The sequence below is a fragment of the Sorex araneus genome, chromosome 3 (genome assembly GCF_027595985.1).
Source record: "Sorex araneus isolate mSorAra2 chromosome 3, mSorAra2.pri, whole genome shotgun sequence".
Lineage (NCBI taxonomy): Eukaryota > Metazoa > Chordata > Mammalia > Eulipotyphla > Soricidae > Sorex > Sorex araneus.
Genome location: NC_073304.1, coordinates 179,543,547 through 179,557,105, shown reverse-complemented (window position 1 = coordinate 179,557,105; position 13,559 = coordinate 179,543,547). Strand labels below are relative to the sequence as shown.

Sequence of the window (13,559 nt, the reverse complement as noted above, 5' to 3'; positions counted from 1 at the left end):
GTAGTTGCAGCACAAGCAAGTTTTAAGTATCTAGAGTAAGTTTTAGTGTTTAGCATTAAATTATGTTAGCAGCATGGAGGAAAGAAATCCTCTATTTAATTAAAACTAAAATATATTATGGAAAGAGGAGAAAGGTATATATAATCAAGGAGGCAAGTACAAAAAGTGATTTCCGATGTAATGGTAAAGTACCTTACTGAGAAAATATTTCTTCTACAAAGTATGCAATAGTTAAAAGAACATTCCAGAAAAGCTATATACATAGACAAGACCTCAAATTATTGTGGAATAAAAAAATAAGATAGGAAATGGTACACAAATTATGGCATGTTACATGATTTATATAATAACTAATCCCAAACAATACAACATATCACACTTACAATCTAAGGCCTTATTGGCAATATTTTAATTTTTTAAACAAGCTTTTCTTATTCTATTACTTTGAGCACTTTACAAAACTCAAAGGCTGAAGGAGTAGGAATACTGGCTGTGGGCACTGACACAGTGCAATGGACCCCTCAGGTGCTTGCAGTGAAGTGAAGATGCACATTCTGAAGAAGCATTAACAATTCACAACAAAATGATGAACAGATAACAATAAGTTATCTCTTTCCATCCATTTCTTTTTCAGTCAACTGGACATTTCCTTTAATGGGTTGTAAGGTAACATTGTGCTTAAAACCAGCTTACTGCCCCTACTTTTAGTATTAAACAGATTTTCAGGATGAGAAGATATATTACTGACTTATTATTTCTTAATAAAATCAATAATAATAAATGTGTAATTAATTTAAGCATTTAGAAGTGAAATTCAGTGGTTTGCAACCAGTTCACTTTTAGGGGAACAGAAAAGCTGTTTAAATAGACTCCACTGGAAAAAAATTATTATTGGCAAATATCTTCTGAAGAATACCTCAAATATTTATCAAAACATTATGGTGCAAAAGATTATTAGGTAAGTTTTCTCCATCTATAAGGCTCAAAAAAGAGTACAAGTAATTCATGAGTTTGTGAAAAAAATGAGTATACAAAGAGTTGAATGAAAAGTAAGAAAAATTATTAGGGATAAGAAGGGGCAATATATACATATAAAGGAGTCAGTTCTCCAAGAAGACATAACAATACTTAATATATATGTATCTAATAACAAAGCAACACATTTTATGGGGCAAAAAAAAGAGAACTTCAAGGAGAGATAGATAAATTATGGTTATAGTGGAGGCTCTGAAAATTCTCTTGGAAAGAGACAAACTCTTGAAGACAAAAAATCAGGATGACATGGTAAAACTCAACAACACCCTCAATCAGCTGGACATACCTGACCTCTGTAAACAACTGTGTCCAATAGCAGCAGAATATACTCTTCACAAGCTCTGGTGGACATTCACCAAGAGAATCTGACTTTCAAGTTCTGGACATTTTGGCATCCACACACATCTTTGAATCAGTTCAAACCACAGTCCTACTCTATTTCAGACATCAAACTTGCTATTTCTCTTCCTAATAAAAGTACTACCACTTATATTTCTTACTTTTCAAAACTGCCAGAATCATCTTTTTCTTTCTAATCTTTTGGTTTTTTTTTTTTTTGCTTTTTGGGTCACACCTGGCAATGCACAGGGGTTACTCCTGGCTCTGCATTTAGGAATCATCCCTGGTGGTGCTCAGAGGACCACATGGCATGCTGGGAATCGAACCCGGGTCAGCCTTGTGCAAGGCAAATGCCCTACCCGCTGTACTATTGCTCCAGCCCCTTTTCTTTCTAATCTTAAATCACTTAAATCATTCCCAATTTATCTGAACATTATATAATCTTCCCAAACTTTAACTCTCATAATTTCCTAATATGACCTGCCAGCCTATCCATATATCAATCTTTTCAGTTTTTTAAATATGTAAACTTAAAAGTCTTCCTCAATACCCAGAGATCTGTAATCTGACTTGCTCTTGAATAACCACAAGCAGTTGACAAATTCTATGAAGACATTTATCACCCAGAACATGCACATTGCACCCTACCATCACTGTCTCCTGCCCAAATACACAAACTTACACAAATCTATATACTTACAACATTATTTATTGGGGCCTTGAATGAGACTCCATTTTATAGGCATGTGTTTTCATGTATACCTGTTATTCCTCACCTCTATTTTCAACTTTTCAAAGGTATAAGCAACCCTACCTGAAGCTGGTGGCTGAGTAGATGCTCTATCTAAATACTATTCACATGTTAATCTTGAGTTAGCAGCTATTTCCCTAATTTTATACTAAGGAAGAGCTGAAGTCAGGTAAAGAAATCTTTGGCATTAATCTATATGATAATGGGAAAATGATTTTTTTAGATTCTAATCTTGCTCATTTCATAACATCTATCATAACTTTTGAGGGTTAAAAATGTCAAATAAAGGCACTTCATTGCTACTACTTATGACTATCAGGATCATGCAAAATAACAGGCTCCCACAAATGTATTCTAAGAGCAAACTTGAAAAACAGCTTTAGATAGTATTCCAATAATAAAGATGTGAAAGCTTTTGTCGTGTTCAGTAGGGTGTTCTTCATCATATATGTTCACCTTTTGAAGTAACTTCCAAGAATTAAAGTAGGATTTATCATTAGTCTACAATGCATACCATTTCTGATCATAAGCACTGAAATTATAGAATATATCTAGCCTGTATTGACTAATATTCAGCTGCTATATTTAGCATGTGCACTCAAAAAACTCAGACTTACATTTGTGAACTTCATTTGTAATAAAAAATAAGGGGGGGGGGAACTGGGTGAGAATATGCCAGTACGCCAAACTCCTTTGATAGTCTCCTTAAAGTTAAAAATTCCCTATTGCCCCCCTTTTTTCCTGCAGGACTTTTGAAATGAGAAAAACCAAAACAGAAAGCAAAAAAGCAAACTTTTGAGCCTTCAGTTCCTTGTCTAAGTGCAATCTTAGCATTCTAAATAACACTAGAAACTCTCATTTCAGTTCATTATAAAGTCAACAACAGAATTCCAATGTAAAAGCAATGTTTAAATACATTTTCCCCCTTCAAATATAAGTGTGCGTGGCTTTGGGTTTAGTGTAGGGGGACATTTAAAAATGTTTTCTATGAAAGTTCAAGTCTGAAATACATCAGGAAGTCAAACCAAAAATCATTAAACTGATGCTACAATTTAGCTGATTTAAAAAACAAAAACAAAAACAAGAGCCTCACTTACAGCAAAACATGTCCTTAGGAATTTATTGTGGTGAGGTGCTTTAAGTGTCTATTCCTATTTCCCCTTACACAGGTATTAAAACTAAAAGAAAGAAGGAATTGAAAAACTTTGTTGTGAAATGACATTATATAAATACAGAAAAAGCCAAATCATACCAAATATTTGTAACTTGTCAAATAGATGACTACATAAACACACACACACAAGTAAGTAAATACGATTTAGAGTACTTTTGCCGGGTTACTCTTGATGGACATTTCAGATACTTTATATATAGGTAAGAGAACTATAAAATAGTCCTTAGAAAAGTAAAATCCTTAAAGTAAAATCATTAATGAGCAATAAATAGTAGCACCGCTTCCAAGATAAGCATGAATTGTAACATCCACAGTTTGGATCCAAAACGGTCATGCCCAACCACACAGTTTCAAATATCACAAATGAAAGCTCCAGCCAATGGCATCGGGCCCTGAAGTTGCCCAGGGAACTGGCCATTCAGGGCAGAATGGGGTCCCCGAGGACGCACCCAGGGGACGCGCGGCGGGACCCCGCGGGGACCGGGGTTACACCCACCTTCCATGGCCCTTTTGAAGAAGACCTTGCAGCTCCCGCATGTCAGCACGCCGTAGTGACAGCCGGACGCCTCGTCCCCACAGATCAGACAGATCTTCTGGGGCAACGACTCGAAGCCATACTGGGGGCTCGGGGTAGCTTCTGCATCTGGCCTTCAAAGGCAAAACAGAAGACCCCTCTTAATGCCAAGCAGCGACCCGGAAAGAGGGGGGACCTGACCACTGAGCCCCTGGGAGATGGTTAGAGCCCACCCGATGCGCTCCCGGCCAGGGGCCTGCGCCAAGGCATGACCCCTACCTCCCCCAGACTGTGTTTCCGTCCGAGATAGGCCGAGGCCGAGGGTCCAACGCAAAGGGCTTCCCCGCAAACTCCTCCTAAGGCGCGCGCGGCTGCCCGGCCTCCACCCCGCGCCCGGCCGCTGAGTCTTTTGCGCGCGGCCCCGACCCGACCTGCTCTCGGGACATCCCAGCCCGAACCCCCTCCTCCCCTGGCTCTCTGAGAATGTGCGTTCGAGCCCGGCGTGGGGGAGAAAGAAGCTGGGGCGCCGGGGAGAAGCTGGGACGACCCCCAGACCCCATCAACCCCGTCCTGCGGGCTTCGGAGCGGACCCGGTGGGGGCAGCTCTGCTGGGAACGCGCGGCCGGCAGGACACTCCCGCCCCCTACGCGGCCATCCTAGGCGGGTGCTTTGGGGCTGCGCTGTCTCCGCTCACTCCCCGGGCCCCCTGGACACCCGAGCTGGGAGCGACCGCGGCCCCGCCAGGTGGCGCGCGGGGAACCCCTTGGCACCGCCGGGCTGTGCGCGCGCGCGGGTCCCCGGCCCATGCGGGACCCCCACCCCGACGCGCCTTACCTCAGGTAGTTGAGATAGGGCGGGTAGACCTGGGGCAGCGCGTCCTTGAGCACGGCTGCTTGGTAGCCGAGTGGCGGCAGCCCGTTGAAGCCGAGCGGAGGATAGAGCGCGGGGCCCGCGGCCGCTGGGGTGGACAAGGCGTCGCGGGGCAGCAGGCAGGCGCCCCCGGCCGGGGCCTTGCAGGGGGGCGGCGGAGCGGGCGGCGTGGGCGGCGCGCCCTCTGCCTTGTACAGGAGACACTCGAGCGCCGATCCCGACGGCGCGGGCCCTGCTGCCAGCTCCCCTGGCCGTGCCGACGGCGCGCGCGGAGGCAGTGGCGGCGCCAGCGCCAAGTCGGTGTAGACGGCGGCGGGAGCTGACGGGAAGGCCCGCGGGGGTCGTGCGGCACCCTCGCCGCCCTCCTCTTCCTCCTTGATCTTCAGCGCGGCGGGGTGCGAGTCGCCATAGAGAGCGAAGGCGGCCACGTCGTCGCGGGGCTCGGCTGCGTTGGCGGCAGGCGCGTAGGCGCAGGCGGGGAGGTCGCCCGGCGAGGCGCGCGCCGCGGGGCCCGCGCCGTCGGGGCCGTCGGCCTCCAGCAGCTGCCGCGTGCGGGCGGCCAGGATGGCCGGCTTTAGAGGCAGGATGGGCACGTGGATGAAGTCCACCACGGCTGTGCCCAGCGGGGAGCGGCCGGGCGCTTCGGCCTCCGCCAGGGCCGTGCGCGGCGCCGCGAAGCGCGGGTCCTCCCTGGGTACCAGCGCGACGCCCCCCGCGGCCCCGGCCCCGGACGCGGCCAGAGGGTCCTCCAGAGCCCGTGCTTTGCCCTGCAGTAGAGACCCCACCGCGGCTTCCTCGGCCTCGGCCTCCAAGTCCTCGTCCTCGTCGTCGTCGTCGTCGTCGTCGTCGTTGTCGTCCTCCACGTCCACAACGGCGGGCTGCGGAGACGGCTGCAGGGTGGGCCGGGGCCAGTGGGGCGCCCCCGAGGGCGCGGGCAACAGCTGCCTGGACGGCGACAGGCCCCTGGGCAGCGCTTTCTGGGCGGCCACGGGGCACTCGCCCCCCTTGGCTTCTGGCCGGCTCATGAGCGAGGACAGCGGCCCCCGGCTGGCAGGGGCTCCTCGGGGGTCTTCGGGCAGCTCAGGCCCGAAGAAGCACCAGGGGCTGGCGGCCTCCGAGGAGGGAGGGGTGGGGTGACTCTGCCCGCGACCCGACGGTGCCAGGAGCGTGTCTAGGACGCTGTCCAGCAGCCCGCTGTCCTTCTCGGCGGGCCTCGAGCCGCCGGCCACTTCGGCTCGGGGGTACCCAGTGTCCACGTCGGGAGGCGCGGGCCGGTCCGCGGTCTTGGCGTCGGGGCCGCGCGGAAAGAGCAGCCCGTCCAGGGAGAGGGGCGCGGCGGGCGGGCCGGCCGCGAAGGGCAGCGGGGAGGTGCCGGCGGCCGGGGACAGCGCGCCACCCTCCACGTGCGCAGCGCGGGGACCCTTGGCCTTCAGCTCCGTCATGACGACCCGGGCCCCCCTTTTCTCCTCCCCTGCGTCTATGCCGGTCCGGGGCGGCGGGCGGAGAGAGCGGCCACTGGGCCGGGCCGGGCTGGGCAGGGCAGCGCGATCTCCTCCTCCAGGCGGGCCAGGGGGCGGCGCCCGCAGCCACTGCCCGGGCCCGGGGAGAAGGAGGGCGGGGGCCGCGAGACGGGTTCTCCGACGAGAGTCCCGTGGCGGACACGCGGATACTCACGGGTCCGGTCACCGGGCACTCTGGAAGTGCCCGCGGCTGCAGAGCGGTGGGCCGCGGCTGTGTCCACCGACCTTTCCTCCTGCTGCTTCCAGTCCTGGGCCGCGAGCCGTGCACTCGCTCCCCTTCTTCCCGCAGAGCGCTGGGCTACTCGCACCCCAGGACGCTGCCCCGGTTCGGGCACCGCCGCGCCCTGCCCGCTCCACCGCTCCCTGCCCGCTCCGCTGCGCCCGACACTGTCCTCTCCGCAGCGCCCGCGGGTCTGCACGCCTCTGCCCGCAGCGCCCGCCCCACTGCCCAGAGAAACTGCCTCTCCCGGAGGTCGCCCCGCGCGCCCCGGATCCCCATCCACGCCGGTTCTCCGGAGCCTCCCCCTCCTCTCCGGGAGTGACAGCCAGCGCCGGCCCGCCCCAGGCCCCGCCCCATGGACAGGCACCGCGCTGGAGCATTCTGCGCTTAGAACAGCCCCAAACACACACACACACACACACACACACACACACACACACACACACACACACACACACGATACAGGTGCACGCGCCCTCCTTAGCATAGTAGGGTTTGCCCTGTCAGTGAAGAAGGATGTTCTTCCTACCTGCAAGGGCCGGTGGTGTGTTCTATCAGAAGCAGAAGTTTCTGAAAAGATGCAAAGCTCGTGAAGACATTTGGCGACAGTATCTTTTGGAATAGACGTGTCCAGGGCCATCCTACCTGATGAAAAGGAGACTGTTTTTTCGCGTAGGATTTCGACCGAAGCCAGTCTTTTCAAATCCCTGTGCCCACCGCACCCTGCTCTACCTGTTGCCATGTGGCAGAGAAACTTGGGCAGAAGTCTGGACGGTGTTACCTGCATGTGTCCTAAGGAGAACCTTTAATAGATAACAGTTTCATAAAATTTCCTTTAACTTTAACTTACACTCCACATCGCATCTTAAGATAGGGATCTTCCTACTTTAAGATAAATGATTTAAGTAAAAAATAAAATTAGGTATTTTCTCTCCTGAGCATTATTATTCTTGAAAAAGATGTTTGGGGTGGGGAACTGAAGAACATGTTTTGCATGCTGGGACCCCAGGGTCAGTCCCCATCACTGCTAAGCCTCCTCAACACCACTGGAAGCTGGGGATAACAGTGTGTGACTCCTCCCCCCAAATTTTACATGTATACCTATGTGTATGTACACACATCTGTACTTTTAAAACTGGGGACCCTCTGTTCTTGAGAAATGCAGAGATTGGAGATTCCTGCAGTCATTTGGGATGACGGCTTATTAGCAATCTCTTTGTGGAGTTCCACATCATCTTCCTCAGGCCCCCTGGAAAAATCATTCATTTGCAAAGTTACAATTCTCTGTGTGCTGATGTCTCTTTGTTTCTCAGGTCTGGAGAGTACAAAAAAAAGAAGGCAGAAGTCTAGAGGGTTGCAGTCACTGGCTGGAGGATTCTGGATGCCTAGATTACCTGGGGATGGTGAGTGAAAAGTATTTACACATTAAAGATCACTGGATTTGGCAACCAATTATTCAGTGATTGACTTGTACTGACAAAAGAGTGTTACATTGGAGTCAGAAGACAGGATAGGGGGAGAGAACCCCAGGGCACAGGACAACAAACTGGACAAAATACGGGAACGGGACATTTCTAGGTCTCTTTTATTAAAGCCTTCCTAGTATGTGTGAAGTTGCCTCTCTGTGATTTTGATTTACATTTTCCTATTGGCAAATGTCATGGAATCTGAAGAATTTGCACAGACTGGCCTGGGAGTCTTCTAAAACCTGTACATGTGTTCATTTGTTTGTTCCTCAACGGTCCATGAGGTTTGTACCATTGTCCCATTTCGTAGCCGAGAATACAGAGGCACATAATTGCCAATACTGCCAAGGTAGCAAGCAGCCTCACCAGATTGGACCTAGGCAGTCTAACTGAAGCCTTCTTAGGACTTGAAAATTGCAGATGGATCAGAATTTTGAGTCCAGTTTGCTGTGACCACAAAATGGGTACCTGATCTCAACTTAAATCTGACTAATTATGGTGGCATGAATTTTGATTGGCTATCAAAACTCCCTAAAGCCAGACTAGGTTGTTGCCATAAGATCAAAAATCTTGGCGGGCCAGAGCAGCTAGGGTACTCACTGACCGCACAACTGACCTGTGTCCAACTCCTCACATGGTTCTCTGTGTCGGCTAGGAGGGGTCCCTGAGCACAGTCAGGAGGAAGCCCTGAGCACAGTAAAGTGTGGCCCAAAGACAAACAAATCTTTTCGGAGTTGGGAACACTGGTAAAGATCCCTGCATGTCCAGCATTCTCCACTCTGAAAGTGGATTACGGGCTATTAGTTCTGTTGGCACAGGAATTTCTCAAATATATAGGAATATTTTATGAAGCAAAATGTATGGGTTAAATCCAGGTGTGATGGGGTCACTCCCCAAATATCATGAGATATCTTTGGAGAAAACAAGCCAATATAGAAAGATGCGTGTTTTTTTGGGGGGAGGGGGTTGCTTGAATTTTGAATAAAATATTTTTCTAATTAACATATAATAAGTTTCATGTCTTGAAAATAAACACTTTGTTGTTTTGACATACATATGTACCTAAAGCACAGACCAGATGTCAAATACAACTCTGACCTCTAGAAGTTTCCTTCTCCCATTTTAAATCTCCTCACTGCCCTTTCCCATCCTCTCACCTGCCAATCTCTTTCTAAGCAACTTACCTCCTGTTATCAAATGCTTGCTCTTTTTTTTGATTCCTATATGATTTGGTGAAGTTTGTATTAAACTATGCCCACCTGTCTGTAGGACTAAATATTTGCTTTAAATTTTTTCCATAGCCTGTACTTTGTAGAATACATCTTTTGGACCCCCAGATCATCCGCCCTCTCCAGCCATCCAGCTTGGTGGGTAGTTCGGTGCCAGTGCCCGAGGCTGCAGGGCAAGGCAAGCACCGTAACTCTGTACTCGGTCCCTAGCCCCCCACCCCCTTTTTGTATTTTGGGCCACATGTGGCTGTGCTCAGAGTTCTCTTCTGACTATGGGTTCAGGAATAGCTCTTGCTGGTGCTCAAGGGTCAGATGTGGTGATTGAAGCAGAGTTGTTCATGGGCAAGGCAGACACCTTAATGTCTGTACTGTCTCTTGAGCTCTCTCCAGCCCCTTTTTGGGAATATTTTCACAGAAAATTTGAGCAGATAATACAGTTCCGATATATGCTTTGTATACAGTTTCCTCTAATATTACTGAGGCACTCTTGTTACCATTGATGAGCTACAACTGATCTGTAATTATTAACTAGCACGCACACAATTTACTCAGATTTCCTTCATGTCTGGCTGTCTGTATTTGCCGCGGCCAGTCCCAGTAATGTCCAGCTTGCACTCCAAGCCTGGTGGTGAGTCCAGGGCTGCCTGTGCTCCAGTCCTCTGAACTGTGTTCCTGGCCCCATCAGATTACCATAACCTTCCCCAGATGTTCCTTTTCTTTCCCAGGATCCCATGGGGATATCGTATCACCTGGTGTTGTGTCTCTGGGCTCCTCTTGGCTATGAGGCATCCTGGAGGTTGCTGTTCCATTGCAATGTCATGTTTTCCTAATGATTCAATGGGGGTGAAGGATTTTCGAGAGGAGCCTCAGAGAAGTGCAGCTCTACGCTTCTTACCTGAGACCATGGCTACATACTGTCGACCTGATTTATGACTGTTCACAGTGACCTGGCTCACAGGACTGAAGTCTTACTCATTAGGCCATTCCCACTGCCCCATTGCTTTTCCTTCTTTGTCCTAGCCTCCGCTTGGGAAGGTTGTAAACATGGGTACCCACACTTACGAGTGTGTGAGTCTTATTTGAATCACTGTGGACTTACAGACATTTATTTTATATTTGAATTATAACCCAATGATATTTTATTTTGCTTCCCAAATAATTCTAGTTTGAAATACTGAAAACTGCATAGGCTGTGTGTGCATGAACTTGGATTTTCTTACTTTTTGGCACTACGAGATGCTCTAGGCTCATCTTTTATTATTATTATTATTATTATTATTATTATTATTATTGAATCATTGTGAGACAAAGTTACAGACTTAAAGGGTTTCGTGTTTACATTTCAGTCAGACAATGATTGAGTACCTATCCCTCCATCAGTGCCCATTTTCCACCACCAATGGTCTCAGCATCCCTCCCACCACTCCTATCCTGTCCCCTTCACCCCACCCTGCCTCTGTGGCAGGGCATTCCCACTTGCTCGCTCTCTCTTTTTGGGTGTTGTGGTTTGCTTCAGAGGTATTAAGTAGGCATCATATTCAGTCTATAGTCTATTTTCAGCCCGTATCTCCCATCCCTAGTGGGGATGGGAGCACCCTTTGCTAAGCCTAGCACCCTTTGTTCAGTGATCCCTTCTCTATCAGAGCTGCTTCTTCACCTAGCATGTGAGGTCAGCTTCCAAGCTGTGGAGTACTCCTCTTGGTACTTATCTCTACTATTTTTGGATGTTAGTCTTCCATTCTGTTACTTTATATTTCACAAATGACTGCAATCTTTCTATGTCTGTCCCTCTCTTTCTGACTCATTTCACTTAATATGATACTTTCAATGTTGATCCACCTATATGCAAATTTTATGACTTCATCTTTTCTAACAGCTGCATAGTATTCCATTGTGTAGATGTACCAAAGTTTCTTTTTACCAGTCATCTGTTCTCGGGCACTTGGTTTTTTTCCAGATTCTGGCTGTTGTGAACAGTGCTGCAATGAACATATAGGTGCAGATGTCACTTTTACTATACTTTTTTGCATCTCCGGCATATATTCCCAGAAGTAGTATAGCTGGGTCAAATGGGAGCTCAATTTCTAATTTTTTGAAAAGCGTTCATACTGTTTTCCAAAAGGGCTGAACCAGTCGGCATTCCCACCAGCAGTGAAGGAGAGTTCGTTTCTCTCCACATCATGCTAACACCGGTCACTTTTGTTCTTTTGGATGTGGCCTAGTCTCTGTGGTGTGAGATGGCCTCTCATTGTTGTTTTGATCTGCATCTCCCTGATGATTAATGAGGAGCACTTTTTCATGAGTCTTTTAGCCATTCGGATTTCTTCCTTGAGAAAGTTTCTGTTAATTTCATCACCCCATTTTCTGATGGGATTGGATGTTTTCTTCTTGTGGAGTTCACAATTCTTGTGAACTTGTAAATCCTTGATATCAACCCCTTATCTGATGGGTATTGGGTGAATATCCTTTCCCATTCTGTAGATTGTCTTTGTATTCTGGTCGTTGTGTCTTTTGAGGTACAGAAGCTTCTCAGTTAAAGATAGTCCCATTTGTTTATCTCTGTTTCCACTTGCCTGGTCAGTGGTGAGTCCCCTTTGAAGATACCTGTAGCTTCAATGTTGTGGAGGGGTTTGCCGACCTTGTCTTCAATGTACCTTATGTATTCTGGCCTAATGTTGAGGTCTTTAATCCATTTTGATCTGACTTTTGTGCTTGGTATTAGGTATAAGTCTGAGCCCATTTCTTTGCATGTAACTGTCCAGTGTTGCCAGCACCATTTGTTAAAAAGGCTTTCCTTGCTCCACTTTATATTTCTTGCTCCCTTATCAAAGATTAGATGATCATATATTTGAGATTGTGTGTAAGGATATTCTACCCTGTCTCATTGGTCTACTGCTCTGTCTAGGCTGATCTTTAAAAAAAATTTTTTTTATTGAATTACTGTAAATTGCAAAGTTATTCATGATTGAGATTCAGGCTTTCATGTTCCAATACCAATCCCTTTCACCATTATCCACTTACCTCCACCAGTGTCCTTAGTTTCCCTCCTGCCCTCAGTTGGCCTCTATGGCAGACACTATTTTCCATTTTCCTGCCTACCCCATCTTTTGGGCACTGTGCTTTACAATACTGTTATAGATAGTTGGTGTCATTCATGTCAGTTTCCATCCTTTGAGCGCCTAGTCCTGGTCCAGAGTCACCACTTTCCCCTATCATTGTCGTCATGGTCCCTTCCCTGGCCTGTCCCATCTCCCCCGTAAACCCTAGTGCCAAGTTTCCTACTAAGGACCAGTTCTGCTTTTTCCTTTCTACTATCCAGGCTCATCTTACCTATTTCCTATCCATGTACTAGAAACATTTATTAGAAAATAATCAGATGAAGATTTGTATGATAAATGTATTTATTTATTTTTAGAATTTTCTATAATATAGTATATGTTTTTTCATGTAGCTTTTTAATGTCTTGTTCAGTGTAATTTTTTTGATATTTATATTTAAGAGGTATAAATCAGTTCATTTTTTTTTATTGCTGAGGAGTAGTCCACTGCATGGACCTACCTAAGTTGATTTAACTGTTGCTATACATTTGGATTGTTTCCAGTCTTTTTTTTTTTTTTGCTTGCTTTTGGTTTAGGGGCCACCCCCAACTGTGTTCAGGGCTTATTTGAGGCTTTGTGTTCTGGAATCACTCTGGTCGTGCTCTGGGGAACAAGTATGGTGCTAGGGACCAAAATGGTGCTGGTCATGGAACCAGTACCTCTACCTATGCACACTAATGCTTTGTGATATATCCTGGTATCTTACTTTTAACAATTTTCATAGGTATCTATTTCGTGGCATCTAATTTTCATGAGATTTGAATTGCATTCTCTTAATGAGTAATTATGTTGGTGTTGTCTTCACTGACTATAGCATGCAAACAAAGCCATTAAAAGTCCACAAATTTGAAGAGAAAATTGATTTTTTTGGTCAGGTTTGACCATCTTTCAGAGTGAACAAAGGAATCATTCATTTCACAAATATCCATCTATAGTATGTCATTAAATAGTGTGTTTTAAATATTATTTTATAGTACATACAAAATTTTCCATACAATCACTTATAATGTTCCTAATGCTTCATAATGTAAGCATTATTCTCTTGATTTTACAGAGGAGAAAACTAAACTCTGCGCTTACTAGAACCAGGACTTATGCCTAGGGCTTCTGTTTTCAAACCAATTTCTATTTTCACTTTACACACTGTGTTCTGTCATTTTTATATGTTCAAAGTATTGAGTGTTTGACAAGGCTCATGGGATTGGGTGGAAACATTGGCTTGATCTAAGGCCCAAACGTACAAGCACCTTCAGTAAGCCAATCCTAGGATCTGGTTAGTTTGGATTTTTAAAATTATTTATGTAACTTGGAAAATTAGAATCTTATCATTGTGATTCCATATT

At 46.7% G+C, this 13,559-nt stretch overlaps 1 protein-coding gene across 1 annotated transcript in view; it reads right to left on the bottom strand.

Moving 5' to 3' along the window:
* PGR (progesterone receptor) overlaps positions 1-6,607 on the bottom strand; it is a 66,815-nt gene extending 60,208 nt beyond the window's left edge. The window contains exons 1-2 of the mRNA XM_004605162.2: positions 4,648-6,607; positions 3,796-3,947 (exon numbers count right to left, since the gene is read on the bottom strand). Coding sequence (XP_004605219.2) covers positions 3,796-3,947; positions 4,648-6,125 — 1,630 coding nt within the window. The 5' untranslated portion in view covers positions 6,126-6,607. The remainder of the gene's footprint in view (positions 1-3,795; positions 3,948-4,647) is intronic.
* Positions 6,608-13,559: the final 6,952 nt, after the last annotated feature.